The sequence below is a fragment of the Actinia tenebrosa genome, unplaced genomic scaffold, assembly GCF_029948245.1.
Source record: "Actinia tenebrosa isolate PJP-AT-01 unplaced genomic scaffold, QUT_ActTen_1.0 PGA_scaffold2__45_contigs__length_23673736, whole genome shotgun sequence".
In the NCBI taxonomy this organism is placed as follows: Eukaryota; Metazoa; Cnidaria; class Anthozoa; order Actiniaria; family Actiniidae; genus Actinia; species Actinia tenebrosa.
Genome location: NW_028292579.1, coordinates 6,848,586 through 6,870,972, shown reverse-complemented (window position 1 = coordinate 6,870,972; position 22,387 = coordinate 6,848,586). Strand labels below are relative to the sequence as shown.

The 22,387-nt window shown below is 38.7% G+C and overlaps 2 protein-coding genes across 3 annotated transcripts in view; both read left to right on the top strand.

Annotated features, from left to right (window-relative positions):
• The window catches only part of LOC116305366 (sushi, von Willebrand factor type A, EGF and pentraxin domain-containing protein 1), a 36,406-nt gene extending 18,554 nt beyond the window's left edge, over positions 1–17,852 (top strand). The window contains exons 13-32 of the mRNA XM_089034440.1: positions 89–250; positions 642–803; positions 1,195–1,356; positions 2,104–2,273; positions 2,825–3,047; positions 3,554–3,844; positions 6,010–6,636; positions 7,290–7,424; positions 8,124–8,294; positions 8,929–9,048; positions 9,844–9,966; positions 10,601–10,723; positions 11,250–11,423; positions 12,027–12,215; positions 12,545–12,736; positions 13,394–13,570; positions 14,506–14,679; positions 15,023–15,196; positions 15,688–16,020; positions 17,379–17,852. Coding sequence (XP_088890566.1) covers positions 89–250; positions 642–803; positions 1,195–1,356; positions 2,104–2,273; positions 2,825–3,047; positions 3,554–3,844; positions 6,010–6,636; positions 7,290–7,424; positions 8,124–8,294; positions 8,929–9,048; positions 9,844–9,966; positions 10,601–10,723; positions 11,250–11,423; positions 12,027–12,215; positions 12,545–12,736; positions 13,394–13,570; positions 14,506–14,679; positions 15,023–15,196; positions 15,688–16,020; positions 17,379–17,740 — 4,244 coding nt within the window. The 3' untranslated portion in view covers positions 17,741–17,852. The remainder of the gene's footprint in view (positions 1–88; positions 251–641; positions 804–1,194; positions 1,357–2,103; positions 2,274–2,824; positions 3,048–3,553; positions 3,845–6,009; positions 6,637–7,289; positions 7,425–8,123; positions 8,295–8,928; positions 9,049–9,843; positions 9,967–10,600; positions 10,724–11,249; positions 11,424–12,026; positions 12,216–12,544; positions 12,737–13,393; positions 13,571–14,505; positions 14,680–15,022; positions 15,197–15,687; positions 16,021–17,378) is intronic.
• Positions 17,853–20,861: 3,009 nt separating this feature from the next.
• Positions 20,862–22,387, top strand: part of LOC116300960 (uncharacterized) — a 40,881-nt gene continuing 39,355 nt past the window's right edge. For both annotated transcript variants that reach the window (XM_089033854.1, XM_089033853.1), the window contains exon 1: positions 20,862–21,013. The gene's annotated coding sequence lies outside the window, so the exon portion shown is untranslated. The remainder of the gene's footprint in view (positions 21,014–22,387) is intronic.

The window sequence follows — 22,387 nt, the reverse complement described above, 5'->3', positions numbered from 1 at the left end:
AATTAATTTTTCATTGATTTCTTTAAATTACTTCCCATCAAACGCATCATTTCTGTTTGTAATATTTGGTATTTTATTTTGCTTCTAGTCCGTTGTCCAGTGGGTACCTATTACAACAGTGACAAGGAAGATTGTGACATATGTCCCGAGGGATCATATTCGCCGAATGAAGGAGCACTTGAGTGCAAAAAGTGCCCCTTGGGAACATGGACCTTTGGGGACAAAAAAGAGAACTTTACTTCATGCCAAGGTAAACGATAGCCCTCTTTACGTTGGGGTAACGTTTTCCCATTTCAGACCACGTGCCATTTCCCTGGAGTATCATTTCTTTGTTTAACGGTTGCAAATAGGTAGAATATGAAGATGGATACATTCAAACAAAGAATCTTATCCTTAATAGAATGACACGTGGTCTAAAATGGGGAAACATTACGTCTAAGATTTAGGGGTCTTTAGATCTATTCAATGACAGCTTTGAACTGATGTGAGTGTGTGTGTGTGTTTGTTTGGATGGATGGATGGATCAGTGGGTGAGTAAGTGAGTGCGAAAACGGTTAGAAATAATGGTTGCAGACATACCATATTGCAACAGTTAACTATTGTTGATTCACATTGAAAGAATTCTTATTATTTCTCTACAGCTGAGTGCGGACCTGGTTACTTCTCAAACTCCGGCATTGCTGTTTGCTTCCAGTGTCCCGCAGGAACCTACTCGAACGAAAGAAGAAACAAGAACTGCACCGTGTGTCCCGCGGGAACCACTTCAGTGGCTGCTACATCAACAAGACTTGAAGACTGTGGAAGTAAGTATATAGTGCACAATAAGATTTTATTTGGCATCGTACTGCTTTACTCACAGGCAACTCAAGCTTTGTTTTGTGTTAGTATAATACTGAAAATTGAAAATATGGTTAACAATATATCTTTTTTTTAGCCCAATGATATTTTTTGTTGAAAATTTTAGAATTTTTCTCCTACCGTTCTTTTGTGTTTTGTTCTTAGCTAGGACGGAACGATCTTTTTATCAACGCATGCATTTACTGTAATTTATACTGAAAAAACAATACCTGCGCTCCCTTTAATTAAACCATAGTTGATGGAGCGGGAATTAAACGTATGGTAGATACCAATACGTTGGTGATGTATACTGATGTATGCTACAAAAACTTATCGTCATATTTTTGTATTGTTTAGTGAAGTGTGCCCCAGGAACGTTTTCAAGTAACAGCGTCGAGCCCTGTACCCCATGCCCCTTAGGGACGTATCAACGTCAACTTGGACAAACAACATGTCTTCCATGTCCTGGAAGACTATCTACTTATGGAACCGGTGCTGACTCGTCTTCTAGCTGCTTTGGTAAGGCAACGTTTTTTTTTCTTAGTAATACTTCTGTACAGTTATTTGTAAAAATATTCGTTGGTATTTGCAAACAATTTAACCCTTATTACCTCGCGTAGTGTAAAAAGAAAGAATGCGGAGTATCTAACAAAATACAAGAAAAAATATTATATATTTATTACTGTAGTACCCTAAAAGGCGGTAATACGAGCAGCTAAATCGCGCAGCCTGTCGCGTAACGTCGTTGCGTTGCAAATTGCAGATTAAATGTGGCTCTTATTATTACCTCTGCGCGCAATACATTTTCATGGTTGCAAAGCTAAGAGTAAGGAAAGTACACCTACTTGCAAGAACGTTGCCATACGATATTAGAACATTAGTAATTTGTGAGAAAGGAATACATTAAAAGACAAAAGTAAAAGTTCAGCTTCAGTGATCTTCTTTTGTCTTTTAATGTATTCCTTTCTCGCTAAATCACTAATGTTCTATTTTCGTATATCAACGTTCTTGCAAGTAGGTGTATCTGCTTTGCGCAACAAAACAACTTTACATAGTTTTCACTGGGAAAATAAAGTCTACAGCAATTACAGTAATGAATGTAATGTTTCCCATTCAAGATCTCGTATTGCTCCTCAGAGAACAAGGTTTCATATTAAAAAAAAAAAAATGCTATGCTATAATGAATTACAAATTGATACTAAGACTTCATAACCGTGAGAAACAGAGTCAAGGAGCGCTTTTAAATATCTTACTTTGGATTTGCAGAGGTCAATGACTGTATGTCTAGCCCATGTCAAAACAATGGCAAGTGTATAGACACGAAAGAATCTTACAGATGCAAATGTAACGCGGGATTTATGGGAAACAGATGTCAGATAGACATTGATGAGTGCGCTGTCAATCCTTGCTCACAAGGTGCAACCTGCCTTGATAAGGTTCGTTTTTATTTTGAATACATCTGTAAAAGTCGAAGATATTTATATATTAACCACTATTGTAGTAATAGATATTAATATATTATCGCATCAGGGGCGGATCCAAGATTTTTTCTAGGTGGGGGTGCACCTTTTGCTTACATACTCAAATAATGCACTAGATATCAGCCCATCTAGGAGGAAAGGGTAGCGTGCTTCCCCTGCGCATTTTCTAGGCTCATTATCATCTGTGAGAAGGGTTTGTGAGGTATCGCTACTGAACTGGCGGTTTCCCGCAAAACCGAAAAGGTTTTGAAATCATAGAATTGCTGTCGTGATGTAGCAATCACGCGAAAATGTTTGCCTCATGTTCCGGATCAAAGCTCATGTATAGACTGGTTATGACTTTATGGTCCAATGGATTGCGAAATTGCATTTGAACCGGAAACAAAGGTTACACTATCAATCTTTCGTTCCAATATCCTTTGTACCATACGGTCGCCGCCAGTCTTTTTAGGGAGTATGGCAGGAAATTAATAAGGTAGCATTAACTATTTACATTCGTTTTCCAGGTTAATGGTTACACTTGTTTGTGCCCTGAAGGATACAATGGAACTAAATGTGAGAAGATGATCGAGACCTGTAAGACCAAGAATCCTTGTGTGCGCGGCACGTGTAAGGAGAAAGGAGCAGGTGCCGAGTGTGAGTGTCCTGTTGGTTATGAAGGACAGTTCTGTGAGCGAAACACCGATGAATGTGCTTTAAATATGTGCCACAACAACGCTGTCTGTATTGGTAAGTCTCGGAGGAAATCTTGAACTGAAAGAATCCCAGTGGGTCATGAGTTAGACTAAGCTCAAATTAAAAACAAACTTGTCATCGCTAATCACCACCGCATGTGCAGCAGTGGCGCAGCTCAACGGGGTCGAACTGAAAGCATGTAATTTTTTTTCAGAGAAAAATGTGCTTGACGAAACCAGAAGTTCATAACTAGACTCCATGGTACGAGCTTCTAAACCTTTAAAATAATATTTTATGCGTTAAAAATCAAGGTTCTTTACGGAAAATAGTTTCGTCTTAATAGACCTTTTCGATCCTTAAATATATAACTATACTAGTTATGGACTTCTGAAACATTATTCACATCTTTAATAATATTATCCAAGCACAAAAACACTAATAGAATAGCTATTCAAATATTAAAAATTCATAATCGCCCGATACTTTGAATTTTTGCCATGGCTTGAAGATCAGAGCTAATAATGCGCACTGACTTGCATAAATGTTTTCAATGTTTTTAGGTGGAGTGGATTCCTTTCAGTGTCTCTGTAGAAAAGGATTCAGTGGACAAATCTGCCAAATCAACGACAATGACTGCAAAACCAACCCCTGTCAAAATAACGGGAAATGCATCGACCGCAATGGATTCTATATTTGTCAATGTTCCGCGGGCTACTCAGGAGCAAACTGCGAGTATAAGATCAACGAGTGTCAATCTGAGCCTTGTCAAAATGGGGGCATCTGTACAGATAAACTGAATGGTTATGATTGCGCATGTCAGCCAACATATACTGGTGTCAATTGCCAACATCGTAAGATACATTTATTTTTTGATAAGATAAAATACATTCATACATTATTTCTAGACAATTCCAATTTTTGAATGTCGTGACCCTCATAGTGAAAGTGTAGAACCCCGTGGAGAAATTTTTACTCAACCTAAGGTAGTTCCGGACCCTTGCTACTGCGCATCCATTTCGCGCATCTCGTTTTTTACCCTTTATTTGCGCTGTTTTGAAAATTGATTTAAATAATGTCAGAAGTTGAATCCTTTTCTATAACTTAACAAAGTATTTCGCTAATTCATGGAACGTTTGAGGCAAAAATGAAATGTTTTCAAAACATGCTTAGATTTTCATTGCCTGACTTGATCACTCTTTTGATTCAAAACAACAAATTCATAACTTTATGAAAATGAAGTAGCAAAAAATAAATTTGACATGTTATTCTCAAAATCAATTCGAAATACGTCTTAGATTCTCTGGAGACTACAAAGACGATTTGACATGTTTCAGACGGAGGTTAATGTACTAGAACCCAGTCCCGCGCGGACAGGATTTGTGTTTTTTTTTTTTGACCAAAAACTTGGATTTAGTCGCTCATAGCTCGTCTATTAATAAGGTGACCCCCATTTTTTTATTTTCATTCGTAGCTAGATATCATATTCTTTAGATTTAGTGCGGAAAGAAAAAAATTCATAATTAAAATTATCATGAATTTTCAACATTTTTACAACTACACATGCATATAACTGCGCCGAATTACAAGCAATTTCGCTTCTAGAATTAACTTTTCACACTACTTGCAAAAGATTGGATAGATTTTTTATCTAGATATGTTTTTTAGACTCAACACCTATAGTTTAATACAGTTTTTCTTTGTTAAATCGATTCGAGTAATTCGAATTTATTAGAGGAGGCAGATTTTCGGCAAAAACGCGCGGAAAACTGAAAAATCCCTCCTTTTTGAAGCCTTATATCTCGATAACCAATACGGTGACCCCCTTCTTTTTTTTCATTATTTGAATACCCTAACAATGAACTTCAAATGTCAGAATTTTTAAAAAAATTCATAGAAGAATTTTGAAGATCCGGTACTACCTTAAAGTTTTCGTTTAAAACGTCCCACATGGAGTGGATTGATAATGAGCATCAGAGACGCGATGTTTTTACCGGGCAATGCTGTTCATAGCAAGGGGTTAATCATCTACAGTCTAGGGGCCGAATAACCTCTCCTTTAGGCTTCGACCGAGCTTCTTGATCAGTCTGTAAGTCCTCGGATAGCGGTGTCGGGGCCGAAATCTCTAGCGTAGCCGTAAATGATTCGCGCTGCCATACTGCGTTTCAGCATTAGGTCTGGAGGTATGGTCCTTATCATTCCATGGAAATAAGCATAATTGCAAAGTCTAAAAAAATACGATTGAATTGTCTGTTTTTGTAAGTTTTGTGCTATATATTCTCTAGCTTTACATGGTCCCGTTCACTTGTTTATAAGACCCTTTCTGAGGTAGAGAACATGGTGCATCTTGGTCTAGCCTTGGTACGAACATCTTTTGTTCATCATGCCTTATATGGTGTTGTTTGTACCAAAGCTAGACCACAATGCATCCTGTTTATAAAACTCAGAAAAGGCCCATGGTAATAGTAATAATAATAATAATAATGATGATGATAATGATGATAATAATGATAATAATAATAATAATAATGATGATGATGATGATGATAATGATAATGATAATGATAATGATAATAATAATAATAATAATAATGATGATGATGATGATGATGATAATAATGATAATAATAATGATGATGATGATGATGATGATGATGATGATGATAATAATGATAATAATAATAATAATGATGATGATGATGATGATAATAATGATAATAATGATAATGATGATGATGATGATGATAATAATGATAATAATAATAATAATGATAATCATAATAATGATGATGATGATGATAATAATAATGATCATAATAATAATAATAATAATAATCATGATAATAATAATAATAATGATAATGATCAATCACAAGCGTGTTTTACATTAGGGTCCTGTAAATAAATACTAATAAAAATATTAATACAATATGACTATATTAAGAAGGATAAGCTAAAATACAAAATCAAAATACGAAATTAAAAGTGTTTTAAATTATTTTTATCTTTCTTTACGCAGAGCTTTCCTCCAATTTTGATTTATCATTCCAAGACCGTTTTAGTCTCGCCTACTCGAAAGTCAATCAGGTCATCCCAGATATTCAAGAGCTCACTGTGGCTTTGTGGCTACGAACAACAGATTCCAATCCAGGAGTTCCTCTCAGTTACGCTGTTAAAGATGGAGCAATTGTTCAGGATAATGCGCTTGCCCTTCAAGACTGCAGTGGTCTGAACTTAATCATTAACGACAAGACGGTATTCACTGGTATTGATATTATTGATGGCAATTGGCATCACGTGGCTGTCACGTGGCAGAGCGGCTCGGGCATCTGGGCCGCATTCATTGATGGACACCGAGTCAGAACAGCATCTACGCCTTTCCAGCAATCCCAAGTTATCCGTGGGGGTGGAGTGCTGATGTCAGGGCAGGAACAGGACGAGATTGGAGGTGGTTTTAACGTTGAAGAAAGTTACATTGGAGACCTAAGTCAGATGAATATCTGGAAGCGTGTTCTGAGTGATGATGAAGTGTACAATCTGGCGCAAAGCTGTGACCATGCGCGCGGAGATGTGGTAGCCTGGGCCGACTTTAGACAAAACTTATTTGGTCTTTATACCATTACACCCAAGTCGCACGCTTGTGAAAGTAAGTACATACTACTGTCAGAAAATGATGCGCGATGATGATGATGATGATGACGATAATTAATGATTACGAGATGATCATGATACATGATGACGATACGCGATGACGATACGTGATGATGATATATGATGATGATACATGATGATGATACATGATGATGATATATGATGATGATACATGATGATGATACATGATGATGATATATGATGATGATACATGATGATGATACATGATGATGATATATGATGATGATACATGATGATGATACATGATGATGATACATGATGATGATACATGATGATGATACGTGATGATGATACGTGATGATGATACATGATGATGATAATTGGTGATGATACATGATGATGTTACATGATGTTACATGATGATACATGAGGATTATACATGATGATTATACATGATAGTAAAGATAATGATGAGGCGTGATCATGATCATGGAATATGTCATAACCAGGAAATACAGACAGGAATAACATATCATTTATCCGCTACAATACTAGATACTCTACAAACAAACCTTTTTTGAAATTTTTTGATTATTTTAGCATTTCTATCAAAAGCAATAATTCACATTGAACTCATTAATGACACTTTTAAGAAGTTATAATGCTAATATAATTTATATATTCCAGGCAAGGTTAAGCCTGCTGACAACGTCAACGAGTGTAGCAGTAATCCATGTCTTAATGGCGGCGTGTGTATAAACCGATACTCAAGCTATATGTGTCTGTGTAAACAGGGATTCACTGGACATCGATGCGACAAAGGTAAGGGAAAGGAAAATACGGCAGTAGAGAAGAATAGGAATGGTTGTCAATCAAGAGAATATGAAGTATTTTCCCGTTGTCAATCCTATGCAACATAATAAGGGATGATATAGTTTTCCTCTTGAAAAGAGCGCTTCAGTTATTTAGGGCTTAAAGTGCAGTTACATTAACAACCGATTTCATTTGGTTTTGAAGTCTTAATTTTATAACCTTTGAAATGGACTCTAGAAAAGATCTGTAAATGTTATTACTTGGTCAAAGTTTGTGCTACTAAACGACTACAAATCCATTAATTCCTTAGTAAGACTTTTATTTGAAGTCCAATGTTTTAGCATTTTTTGTTTTTTTGGAGGACAAACGTTGAAAAGGAAACGCGTTGTCAAGTAAACGTGTTACTAGGGACACATGTTTTACCGAGGAAACCTGTTACCAGTGACACGCGTGTTGCCAAGGATACACGTGTTGCCAAGGATACACGTGTTGCCAAGAAAATCTGCTACCAGTGACGCACGTGTTGCAAAGGAAACCTGCAACCAAGGGCATACGTGTTGTCAAAGAAACATTTTACCAGTGACACGCGTGTTGCCGAGGAAACTTGTTACCAAGGATAAACGTGTTGCCAAGCAAAAACATGTTATCAGTGACGCACGTGTTGCCAAGGATACCTTACTGATTATCCACAATGATCTATGTTTTCAGCCATTCCCTGTGGTACTCTCGAGTCCCCAATCTATGGAGTAATGCACTCTTCTGGCAGCACTCATGGTAGTACAGCTACATTCACTTGTCGTGCGGGATACAGTATCAAAGGCACGGGAACAAGGTCTTGTCAAAGTGGACAGTGGACTGGTACACAACCAACCTGTGAAGGTAATATTAAAGTGATTTGTATAACAGTAGGATCGTCCCATAAAAAAAGGAATAAGAATTAAGAAGGATTTAACTTTTATTTTTATTTTTATTTTTATGGGATTGAAGAGTGGTGTAGCGTTAATGCACTCTTCTCTCTCCTCTGGTTTGGTTCTTGGACTCGGCATACATGTGAGCAGAGTTTGTTAGACTCTCTATCTTTAATGTTCTCCTATACTGGGCTCTCCGACATTCTTCCCTCCGCAAGATCCAAGCTAAATTCCAATCTGACAGTTAACCCTTTTAATCCGTGTGACTTCTGACCCGTGCCTCGACTTTGATCAGCCTAGAGTTTCAGGTCACAGATATGGAGGTTTTTAAGTCTCGATTGCTGAACTGCGCTAACATTAAGATATTTTATTTGAATATTACATTTTGTCACCACTTTCCTCCCAGTATTATTCCTTTCTCTACTGCAATTTTGACCACCCAATTTTTATCAATGAAAGAAACACTAACGGAGCCAAAATGAAATCATCTACAAAGCTATGGGCCAGAACTTTTGGCTTTACTCTTTTTTAAAGTGACTTGAATTAAGAACGAAATCTGTACCGAGTAGTTCTGTTTTAGATGATGCTTTTCCTTTTTATCTAAGACATCGATGAGTGCCTTACAGGAGGCCATGGGTGTAACCAGGTCTGTATAAACACACCAGGAAGCTACACATGCGCATGCGCACCAGGCTACCAACACACGAGCGCAACTCAGTGCAGCGGTAAGTGAATAACTCTTACCACGAATGACGTCACAGTTGTGCATCATGGGATTGAAATGCGGACAAGCTGAGCCAATTAAACATAATATGTCGTAGTAATGTTTTGTAGTATCATTGTTTCCATCTCATGAAAGAAATATGGTCTCATGACTGATATTTTTCTTCTTTTCATTGTGATCGAAGCCTTTATTTGCAATGTTTGTCCGTATTTAATCCCAAAAGGCTCAGTTTGCAATATCTTTTTTTAGTAATCGTGAATAATGCTACTGACGACGCTTAAAACTCCAGTGTATGCGGTCTTAACCTCACTTCTGAGGTCGGTAAACAGAAGCAGAAATCAGAATAACAAAACAAGCAACTGTTGGATTCGAGGGTTAGCCCGCATACAAGTTATAAGAGTCTTCAATTTAAGATCTTTGGATAGCAAAACTCTTAAAATACATGTATATGAATCAGCCAAGAATGATTGTAAAGTAACTTAGCCCTAATGCGTACTTGAAATGCCAATTTGGATGAGAATATCGAAATTGCGCACATTATTTTTTTTTCGGCCGTGCGCTCTGAATGTGTTCTTTCAAACAAGAAATAAAAAAAGTATTATATTTGAGCGCTTTTTTTTATTTTTAAGAGATATGTAATAAGATATCATAAATGATCTAAACGCTTGAGAAGCTTCGCGTTGTGGTTTCCTACTATCCAGATTCAAGATGATAATATATCTGACTAGTAAATAGTAGCAAAGGACTGCATTGATACATTTCCCTATTTTAAAAAATTTGCTAATCTGTGTTTTAGATATTAAGGAGTGTAGTATGAATAACGGCGGCTGTAGCCACTTCTGTCACGAGAGACCAGGTGGCGTCACGTGTTCCTGTCCTTATGGCATGAAACTTCTCTCTGGAGGACGTACATGTTCTGGTAGGTAGTCAAATACTGAGCAATTCACTTCTACCGAGCGTGAGGCTCAACCCTGCATGTTAATAAGAGTTTACCACACGGCACGGTTCCTGACATTGACTGAGCCAGTTGTATGAGTTGTATGCGCGAATTTCAACTTCAGGTAGTGACGACAGTCTACCAAAAGTCTACCACAGGGCACGGTACCGAACAATGGTTGAACCAGTTACATGATTCAATTCTATCGAGCGTGCAAGTTTCATCTTGGGGTGGTGACACTCAATCCTGCATGTGTATAAACATCTACCACACGGGCACGTTATCGGACATTGGTTAAGCCAGTTATATGATTCTGTTCTATCAAGCACGCAAATTTCACTTTTAAATAGTGGGGCTCAATCGTCGTAAAAGACCCAGCACGCTGCACTAGCGCGTTTAACGGTGAAGCCAGTTACAAACAGCGCGTAATGTTATTGTTTGCCCAATCACGATGATTGGTGATGAATAGCGGAAACACCGAAATCAACTTCTAAATTCTAATTGGGATTTAAAGAAAGAAGAGCTTCTCTTTAGAAATGTCACTGTTAAATCCCACGCATTTTCATTTCATTCTCTTATTTATTTATTTATGATGTGACTGCTCTTCATTTCATAGATATCGATGAATGCTCTCGCGGTAATGGTGGCTGTGAGCACACTTGCTTCAACACATTCCGTTCCTTCAAGTGCTTGTGTAACAGAGGCTATAGACTGAATTCCAATCAAAGGAACTGTGATGGTAATTACTTACTGCTGTGTACATCGTACTGATATCATTATGTGTTTATTATCCATCTACACTCAGTAGAGTACAAGTATTACATTACCGGGCTCGAAAAAATGCTGCAAACTCAAAAAATAGATATACCAGTACTGCACCCTAAAATGCCTAATAAAATATTTTTGTTGAATTATAATATTTCATTTCATTTTCTCGTGAAATAAAAGTGGATTTTGATTCTCATGGCGCCCATTTTCATTTTTGTTTCTTTGAACGGTTTCCTAAATTGGAAATTTTCAAATCTTTATAAGCATCTTTTCATTTTTTAGCGCGCACGATGTAAAATTATAATTCAAATCTAGTTAACTGCAATGGTTAACCCACAAAAATCAATCGATATTTTGCCTGCCAAAGCGCGCGTCGCAACGTATATTTTTATTTCCTTCAGAATGGCGCCGAAAAAAAGAAGTGATGGAAAGTAATCGAATATAAACTCATACGTCAATAGCATTAACCATCTTTCTTCATTTACTTTTTTCCCTAGGACTTTCTTGTCCAGCTCTAATCCCTGTTGCGGACAGCACGAAACAAGGAAACAGTAACTTGGTTGGGACTGCTGTCAGATACACGTGTAATACGGGCTTCAGGATTATTGGTTCATCGAAAAGGGAATGTCGGGCTGACTTACAATGGTCTGGTGTACAGCCACGCTGTGAACGTAAGTCTGACTCAAGTCTAATTGATTACATGAGGTTATGTGCAACATGCATATCTGTTCTTTTCCTTTTTTGCCTTACATGGCAAACATATTTAAATATTCCTCTTATCGCATGTATATGTTTACAATATCCTTTTTTTATCTTCTTTTTCTTTTTACGTCGCGATACGGGGAGTCGTTGCCGAGTCCCCCAGCCAAAGATTGATGTTTAGTATAAAATAACTATTATAAATCTCGCGTTCTGATTGGTTGGGAGCACAGGCTTTATGAGAGCAGTTGTGTCATTCCTATCCAAAATAACGGTCATTGTAAATTGTATTTTGTAAAAGAAATAAAAAACTTGCTTGCCATGCTGTGTGGAGTTATAAAGCACTTAATGGGGGATTGACAGAACACTCGAAAAGTATCAAGAAGCACTTCACTATCCGTCGCGTTTCTCCTAACACTTCTCCTGTGTTCTACCAAACCCGGCGTGATTTATCACTGTACACGTCACGCGCGCGCGTTTTCTATTACGAAAGCCTGGGATCATTTTTTTCACTGCGCTTTGCAACCAGTGTTACTACAAAGTACTAAAAAAAATCCCTTTTGTTTCTATTTCAGGTTTATACTGCAGAGAAGTCGGCACGGTAAAGAATGCCGTTCGATCGCTTGTCAATTATTACAACAATCGTCCAGTGGTGGGCAGTATTGCACGCTTCGCTTGTAACCTACATCACGTGATGCAAGGTTCTCCTGATAGGGTTTGTCAGGCTGATGGGTCATGGAGTGGAAAATTACCAAGATGTATACGTGAGTAGAGCACTTGTTTATGTAGAAACGGTTGAATGAGGAATGGGTTGATGGATAGATGAATAGATGAATTAGTGGATAATAGGATTGGCGAATGGATGAATGTGTGAGTGGAGAGAGGGAAGGAGGGATGGATGTATTGGGATAAAAAAGAATGGGATTGATATACAAGGGGGGGGGGCAAAATAAAGGAAGGAAGAACGGAAGGAAGGAAGAAAGGAATGAACATAAAGGGATTATATATAAAGAAAAGTTGTTGTGCAAAAAAATAGACAAGCTTATTAAGTAAAATATGTTATCAATCATCTGAAAACACTTTCAATCCCCAGCGGCGTCCTGTTCCAAGTTGAACCCTCCGTCACGTGGAACAGTCCAAGGATACCGTTTTGAGTTGGGTGCAACCTTGCGCATTACATGTGATAAAGGATACCAATTAAAGCCAGCTTCATCATCGTTCCGAACATGTGTCAAGACACCTTCTGGTGGAGGCACGTGGTCTGGCCAAGATCCTGTGTGCGAAAGTAAGTATTGATTAATAAGATTTTGATTTAATTTGATCTGACACTGAAAGCGGACGAATATTGTAACCTAACATCAGGGGCGGATCCATGCAGGGGTAGTAAATGAGGTGACTAGTCACCCCCCCCCCCCCCCCCCCCCATCCTTTTTGCTCAAATTTCTCAGTATATCGTTAGTAACGTTAACAGTCACGGGCTCCTTCTCCTCGAATTCCTAGTAGAACCTTTTTAATTGTCACCCCCCCCCCCCCCCCCCTAAAATTCCTGAATCTGCCCCTGAACATAAGCCTAATTCAATCTAATCCCTATAATCTTACTCTGATAACTTTCAAACGATAACTGGTATCAATATATATATATATTCTTTTTTAAGTTTAACAGGGCTTTGTTAACTTTCTAGGAAAGTTTTATATTCAATAAAAAAATCAAATCAAGTTTGAATTTGAAATTTCTCTTTCTTAACTCCGTACAAATTAAAATATATTGTGGATCCCAAAATCAAAGCTTTTACCATCAAGGGCGTCTAGTGTCTCAAATCTTTAGCTCATGTTTTGATAATGGGATTTAAACCACATGTTTCATTTTATTTATCAATAATATATATGTAGCAAATGCAGCATCGCGTGTTTTTCCGGTACTAACATATAAACTTGTTTCTAGTTGTTGACTGTGGTAATGTTAAGCCGCCATACGGAGGGTATCGCACTCTCCCAGGAGGAACCAAATACCAAGCGGTCGTTACTTACACCTGTAAACCCCAGCATCATCTTCAAGGCAAACCATCACGTGTGTGTCAAGCTGATGGTACATGGAGTGGAAGCCAGCCAGTATGCTTAGGTAACTAGCAGATCGAGGTCCCTTTTCTATAGTCTATACTCTCTCGAACATGGAATGGCGTCAGCATATGATCCAAACTCAAGTGGAACCATAAGCGCAAGTGGTTTCACTGCAAAGCGTGAAACCACTCGCTGTGTGTGGACACATCAAGTATAAATACACACACTAGCAGTTACTACATACAAGAAGACAGCCAGAAGGAAAAACTACAAACAGACAGACTACAGACAGACAGACTAAAGACATACAGACTACAGACAGACTACAGATTACAGAAAGACAGACTACAGACAGACTACAGACAGACTACAGACAGACTACAGACTAGACAGACAGACAGACTACAGAAAGACTGACTACAGACAGACTACAGACAGACAGACTACGGACAGACTACAGACTACTGACAGACAGACTACAGACAGACTACAGACCACAGACAGACAGACTACAGACAGACTACAGACAGACAGACTACGGACAGACTACAGACTACGGACAGACAGACTACAGACAGACTACAGACTACAGACAGACAGACTACAGACAGACTACAGAAAGACAGACTACAGACAGACAGACTACAGACAGACTACAGTAAGACAGACTACAGACAGACAGACTACAGACAGACAGACTACAGTAAGACAGACTACAGACAGACTACAGACAGACAGACTACAGTAAGACAGACTACAGACAGACAGACTACAGTAAGACAGACTACAGTAAGATAGACTACAGACAGACTACAGACAGACAGACTACAGTAAGACAGACTACAGACAGACAGACTACAGACAGACAGACAGACTACAGTAAGACAGACTACAGACAGACAGACTACAGACAGATAGATGGATGTACGATAGCCTTATGAAATCTGGTACTATCCATTATAAATGGATATTTGTTATCATTTTTGATTATTTTAGAAAGATCATGTGGATATCTGGACCCCCCTGTCAACGGGGAGAAGATTGGTGAAGAACACCAGTACGGTCAATCGGTCATGTTCAAATGCAACACCGGCTACAACCTGATTGGTTCTTCTAATGTGACCTGCCAGACTTCAGGACAATGGTCTCATTCAGTGCCCTCATGTCAAAGTGAGAATATCAACAATTATGTCCATGTTTCTCTATGATCACTTATCGTGACGTCACAGCGGTCATGTTGGAGTACCAAAACAATGTTATTTTCTATTCTCGTGGAATAGAACTCTATTTTTATGCATAAACTGTGCAGAAAGTTTCTGTTGTTTGGTACATCAATATGGGTGCCTTTTCACGTGAGTAAAAGCGCTCTTAATTTTTCTCTAACCGAGGAAGACTGTGCTAGAGTAAACGAAAAAGTATTCCCAATCTCCCTCGTTTCCTCTTAGCCACAGGCATCCCGAAAGAAACACCCAGAGGAGGCTATATTTGACATATATTTTGTTACATTTTACAGTCGTAAACTGTGGAGATCCTGGAACACCAGTTAATGGAGTGCGCTTTGGCAATACCTTCACCTACATGAGTTCAGTCTTTTTGGAATGTAACCCAGGATACAAACTTGTTGGTGCTATCGAACGCAAGTGCCAGGTCAATGGACAATGGAGTGATACTCAGCCAACATGTGTGGGTATGTAGTTAAAGCCACAGGTATATAATGAATTTCGTATGTCTGTGACGTCACGCGGCACAGTCACGCTAAATTAATGCGACTTCTTTTGATCCAATTACAGCGCGCGAAATTACGGTTCGTTGAATGAAGTACTACGACACAGCCCTGTGTCACGTTCACTGGCACACACTTGCATGAGTTTGTTTTACAGTAACAACACGAAATTTGCTCTAAATAAACAAAGTAAAATTTTTGGGGATTGAAAAAAGCTGATTGATAGTAGGAAAAAATAAAAAAAGATTAATGAAAATTCAGAGAAAGTGAAATAAAAGAAAAGAAAAAAATCAAAACTTGAATGCAAAAAGAAACACAAAAATCTCAAGAATAAATTTTCGATTGGCAAAAAAGAAAGAAACATTCCTTTCCTTTCCTTCTCAACTCAGATCAAAGTTATGTCTTTAATTTCATTAAATATTTCTTCTTTCTTAAACTAAATCAATATAAATCAGCCACGAGTTGCGGTAGACTACGCGTCGGACCAACCGGAACGATTACCTCTCCAAACTATCCATTAGATTATGGCAACAACGAGTACTGCACATGGGAGATACGAGTCCCTGTAGACAAGAAAGTCCGCTTAAACTTCAAAGACTTCAAAACTGAACTAGGAAAAGATTTGCTAATGATTTACGACACCAACCAAAAAACGCCAACGATTTATTTTGACGGAACAACTAATATGCCTGGGCCATTCACTTCCTCGGGGAATAGTCTTCGGTTACGATTCATTTCCGATGGGCAGACGGCGATGAAGGGATTCAAGGTCGACTACACGCAGATTGGTAAGATGATATTTTATTGTAGAAAAATTAAGGAAGAGTTACTTTATTTAGTGATTATTACATTTGAATAAGATAAAGGTTATCTCAGCTGTTTTGGAGGGGGTAATTCCCTGTAAATCTATTGTATCTCTTGTCTGCCAGCCTGTCTACTTGCCTGATTTTGACTCTGCGTGCATCCTTCTATGCACTCCTACCGATCTCTGCCTATGCCTTCCTTTCTTTTTGCCACTTTCCGCCTGTCTACATATATACATAACTGTCTGCCTGAGTCTGCTCTGCTTGTTTGTCTGCCTGTCTGACTCTTCTCTTACATTCTTGCCGCTGTCCTCCTGTCTGCATGCCCGCCTGTTGGCCTGATTGCCTGACTCTGTCGTCCGCCTGACTGTCTGTCTCCTATGCTCTTCCACCCCCTTCACTTCGTCTATACCATTTTAAAGGCTCGATTACATGGAGCAGTTTTCTCTGCAACTTTTCTCGGAATAGAGCGTTTTCACTCACGTGAGAAGGCAGCCATAAACAACAGAAACTTTCTGCACAGTATTTGCATAAAAATAGAGTTCAATTCCCGGAGGACAGAAAATGTATTGTTTTTGTACCCCATAATGGCCGCTGTGTCGTCACGTGAAAAAGCTCTATAGCGTTGCGACAAATTTTGCAAGAGTGTTTACACGGTGCAACGCAAACGCAAACAATTGCTGCAACTTCTCTTGCATCATTTTTTGAAATTGCGCTGTAGGTTACACACTGCAGCTCCATGCAACTTGTGTCGCAACGCTGTTGCGGACAAGTTGCAGAGAAAAATATTGCTCCTTGTAATCGCGCTTTTAGTCATAGCATAATAATACCGATTTGACCGAGCATCTCCTTCAACTCCATTAATCTTCCGTTATCACTAACCTTCATTATCGGATGACTTTCTGATGGTTTTTTCTGATTACCATTTATTTCTTTTTTTCTGCTTTCCTTTCCTTGGTTTGGCTTCCGGTTCTCATTTTGTCAAAGCCGGCGTTTCTTATTTCATTCAGTTTCTTGATCAGTACTCCTTCAGCTTGCGCGTAAGATATTTCCTCTTTCTCTAAATTAAGTATATCTGTTCAAGCATGACCAACGATAAAAGGAATCAAAGTATCATATTATTATATCTGGTTTCTACGCATTACTATTTATTAACCAAGCTTTCGGGTCTTTAACCCATCATCAGGGAATGTACAGTGATAAGTGTTAAACGAAATCATTAAAGAGAAGTTTTGATAATAGGGATTCGAATGACCCTGTGGTCTGAAATTATCATCCGCAATCTTGACCCCAAAACTAAAGAATTCTTTTCTCAATAAATAAATACACTTTCGAATTCACAGACATGAACTGTGGAGGAACTCTACTAGATCCTAAAGGAGTCATCACTTCCCCAAAATACCCAAACCCCTACGACAACAACTTGGACTGTGTATGGCTGATTGCTAGACCCAATGACAAAATAGCGATGTCTCTACTAGAGTTCGATACAGAAGATCACCACGACTTCTTGGCAATTAGCTTTGGTAGAGAGGTGACTAAGAAACTTACCTACGAGTGGTCAGGTTTGGGGACATCGATAAAGCCGTTTGGATGCCTTAACTACATGTGGCTGCGATTCAAGACTAACTGGATTACGACGGGAAGAGTACGAAAGGGATTCAAGATTCAGTATAGGGGTGTCAACAAGAATCAAATAGCATAGAATAGAGAAGAATAGAATAGAATAGAGTGCTTGTTGTAACTAGATATGGGTCTCATTCATGTGTGATCCCGGTACATTATAATAAACGGAAATTGAAAATGATCCGAATAAAGTGTTTGTCGTAACTAGATTTGAGATGTAGCCAGGACGATATATGCATGTTAATAGCACACTGGAATGACGGAACTAAATTCCAAGGCGTTCATGGAGATTGCTTGCGGTTTTGACGGTGCGAAGTGTTTCCATCCGGTGTGTGCGATTCTTGTCTCATTGGTTATTGTTCGTTATGTATATGCTGCATTTACTGTAAAGTGGCGGCCACCTTCCTTGCCTTTACTTTCCTAATACTTTCATATCCTTTCCTTCCTTTTTTAACACTAATCTGCTGCCAACTCACTTTTTCTATTCCCGGCTTTGCCTGCCTATACTACCTTCCAGCGCCGCATCTTCACCCTCATCCTCTGGTCAGTCTGCTTTCACTAAGTTCTTCCTAATGTTTGATCAGCCTAACAGATCTACTGATTCCAACTGCCATTCTGCCTCCTTCAATCCTATCTTTTTATATCGTTTTAGTCTAATGCAATGCTTATAAGGACCGTGCTCCGCCACCATAATTATGTTATTCTTCACGACTACATCTTCTCTTTCACTTAATTCAGTACCACAAGTGTTATTCCTTCCTTTAGCTTTTTTGTTTCCTGTTTTCACTTCATTTGATTTCATGCTTGCCTTCTTCTTGTCTAAGAATTACCGTAACAAAGCCCTGCATTCTATTACAGTCTTGTCCGACTGCAGCGCTGGTTTTAGTTTCTTAGTCATCAGACAGATGTCAAGCGCTCGACATTTTCTTTTCTCAGCTCGGCATTTTTTTTCCTTTCCATTATTTCACAAGTCACGCTGCACACTACAGATTATTAGATTTTCACTTTCACCCGTTTCTCAGATTGTTAAACCTCTTTGAACTATCCGGGCGCAAGAGCATTTAAGAAATACCGTATTTTTCTTCCACCACCACCACCCCTTCCTTACTAAAGACTGGTTTCCATATAATCGACAACGATCGTAAACGATCGAGAACGATCGGAAAAAATTTATTTTCATCGTCCGCGATCATATGGAAACAAAGTTTTTCGATCGTACAATTAGAACCGGCTTCTAATTTTGCGATCCGTCTCGATTCGTTTCGCCTAGACCTGCGATCATATGGAAATACTTTTTTCGATCGTACGATCGAAATGTATACCATAATATCATTTTTCCCAAGACGAAATATTTTATCAGATATTTGCTTTTCTAAGTACTTATATAACAGTATATGTGTATTATATAAAGTGCTTTATCAGTTCTTCGAAATCGACTACCCAGGTTGAAAACTGTAGCTGCATTGCAGAAGACAATCTACAGAGTCCACGTGTTGCTTTACGATTGCGTTTTCCTCTTTTGGTGGTGCATCATAGTCTCCAATATAAATATCTTCTTACTACTGTGTCGTCATTGACAATCACCGAGGCATAGAAATATTCTTGAACGAGTATCGACATTGTTATCAAGCTAAGCTGATGAGCAAGTGATTCTGCTGATTTTGATCGGGCTTTTAAACTCTTCTCTCCATAAAAATATGTATTCATATTTCATATTTCAAATTCCTGCCTTGGTGATTGCAATTCGTACTTTGAACCCTGCTCTACATTCCATTTCATTAATCCCCTAAAATATTTCGCTCATCTTCATGACCACCCCTCCCCCCGTATTCTGATATCTAGACCACCCCTCCCCTCCCTAACAAAAAAGATGCTGGATGGGGGGTCATAACTACTTTATTGACGACTCTTAAAACTCCAGTGTATGCGGGCTTAGCCTCACTTCTGAGGTCAGAAATTTGAAAAACAAGCCACTCCTGGATTGTGGAAGTCACTCAAACATGTTCTAAATTTGGAAAACGTTACGGCCAAATTAACATCGATTTTATTATATCAATTTTATTTTATTTTTTCAGGTCTAGCCTTTGCTATTTAGCTAGTTTTCATAAAGTAGCCTTTGCTCACCTCAAGATCATAGACCCTTTTACTTTGGGCCTAATGTTTCCGGTTCTAAACATTTATAGGAATAACATTCGTCAGCCGTTTTATTTTTCGCAAAGAGGATAAAGACGTAACGGCCCTCTGATTCTGAGATCGAATTAGAATCAACAGTTTTTGATTTTCACGGAGGGCGGAAAACCGGAGGACCCGGCGAAAAACCTTTGTAGCACAGGAAACTCAAAACAACATATACAAATCTCGTGTCACATGCTAGACTGGATCTTCTCCCTATTAATCAGATCCTTTCCTAATGGGCAGATTCTAACCAGATTTTTTTCTGACGGTAAAGAAAGTAACAATACTAAATGAACGAAAAACTATCAGGTAGTCTGAAACGAGGAATTGAATACTATCGTAGAGGCGGGTGACTGGTGGGATAGGGGAGATTCGAGGGGTTTGGTCGTATCCTCTAAAGAGACACCCCTGATCTACTAACGTCTAAACAAAAGATACAAGCAAATTTTGAAATATTAAATATATCAAATATCTCCTCAAACTACTTGAAATGCAATTCCAGAAAATCAAAATTTCAAAATCTTAGAGGCACTGTCACCACCACTTCCCTCTACGCGACTATCCGTCAAATAGATCCGCCCCACCCTATGGTACCGAGTGTTGACATAGGGCCCTCCTTCCCCATATTTTCCCCGTAGGGGGGAGGGTTAATGGGGAGCGGCTGTACACAGGCTAAGTATTAGCTAGGCTTATGTGATATAGTAATGATAAAAGGGTAAATTATACACCGTGAAAAGATGAAAAAACGTACTGACGTTTCGGACGCTAGTCCTTCGTCGGAGTATAACCAACGAAGCGACGAAGGACTAGCGTCCGAAACATCAGTAAGTTTTTTCAACTTTTCACGGTGTAAAATTTACCCTTTTATCATTACTGTTTCATTAGAAACACCAACGCAGCTCACACTAGTTTTTAGCTAGTTATCTCTTCATGTGAGTTGGTGTGTTGGTGCAAGTCAAGCGGAAAGTCAGCGGTGTTTTGGAGAAAGATGTTATCCCAGTAATTTCTTGGCTGATGTGGTGAATTCCGAGCAGGGAATAGAGTGCTACAACAATAACTGCGTGCTGATTTCCCTTGTTTGTTTATTGACCTTGGCAGCTATTCTCACTAGGTATTCGTTGTAACGCTGGAGAGAGCCAAAATCACAGTTTGTGAGAGGATAAACGGTCTTTTCACAGTTAAGTAGTCACTAATGATCACGACTAAAACGAATTAATATTTATTTTTCATTTAACGGAAAATTATTCCAGAAAACAATTAAACATTATGTTTTTCTTCCCGCAAACCGCCACAGACATGACATTTCACTTCTCCTTTTGCAACTTTTATCGCCGAAGAAAAGTATTCTTTTGTGGTTTTTCTACCACTTTTAATTTCTTTCGATTTTTTTACTTTACTAAATTCTGAAGACGTTTTACTTGTCAACTGAAGTTTTACGTTTGCGTTAAAGGAAAAACCTTCTAAATAACATCCCTTTTACGAGGGAAAAATAAGAAAATTAGCCATTTCAAACTTCCATATCACTTGCAAAAACGTTATCTACTCCAGAAACGTTTTAAAAAGTATTAGCACTTACTAAAGGCTTTACGCGAAACGAGGCCAAAGACTGCTCCGTAAACTAAAGCTCAGTAAAAACTATATAATCAGTATACATTTGCTATTTTACGTGTTTGATTCCCGAGCTGTGAGTAGAGTTGTTTGTTCTCTCCTGTGCTTCAAGGGTTTTCTTCGGTTTTCCTCCCTCCGCAAAAATCAAATTTCAATTTCAATTCTATTCGTAGCCGTTATCCAAGTGGGTTGTAGACCCTGTTAGCCTTTTCGCCATCCATCCTGCAGTGATAAATCTCATTAGATTTTTGAACAAGATTATTAATTCAATCACGGAAAAGCCATGTAAACCTTTGCGTGCCTTCGTTATATGCTCGGCAGAATCTCATCTGATTAGAAATGCCGATGGCCAAGAAACTCCAAGAGCACCCGCCGGAGCCGCTCTGCAAAATATCCGCTCCGCATGTGATTTTTTGCTAGCTGGGAGAATCTGATACATTGTAAGTATTTGCTGGCAAAAAGACACATTTACTTGATACTGGCTGCCTAAATGAGTGTTTAGCCTTTTTCCTAGCTTGGAAGTTTATGCATTATGTAAATTTTCGCTGGCTGGTTCAACATATACCAAAGTGTGAAAAGATACCTGGGAAATTTGCCTCGAAAGCTTCTCCTCTTTCATAATAGCACGTGGGTGAATAAGTGCGGAGAGTGCAGCGGCCGAGCAAGGGACTGCGGAAGAGGCTAACGAAGCAAGAAGGGAAACGAGGCCATTTATATAGCCAGTATCTGGGTCCGTTTGCGAACGTCTCACACAGCAAAGAACAAAACTTATTATTATCTAGTGGTATTTTTGATCAAGTACTTTTGCTTCTTAACACGTAAGCATCTTTCACTATGAATAGATGTAGATTCAATTTGCGAAATTGTGATTTGGTTGCTGGACAAGCCGCGACTAAATCTTTTTATGATTTCTCGGTATAGGTGGAACAAGATGCAGTCGATA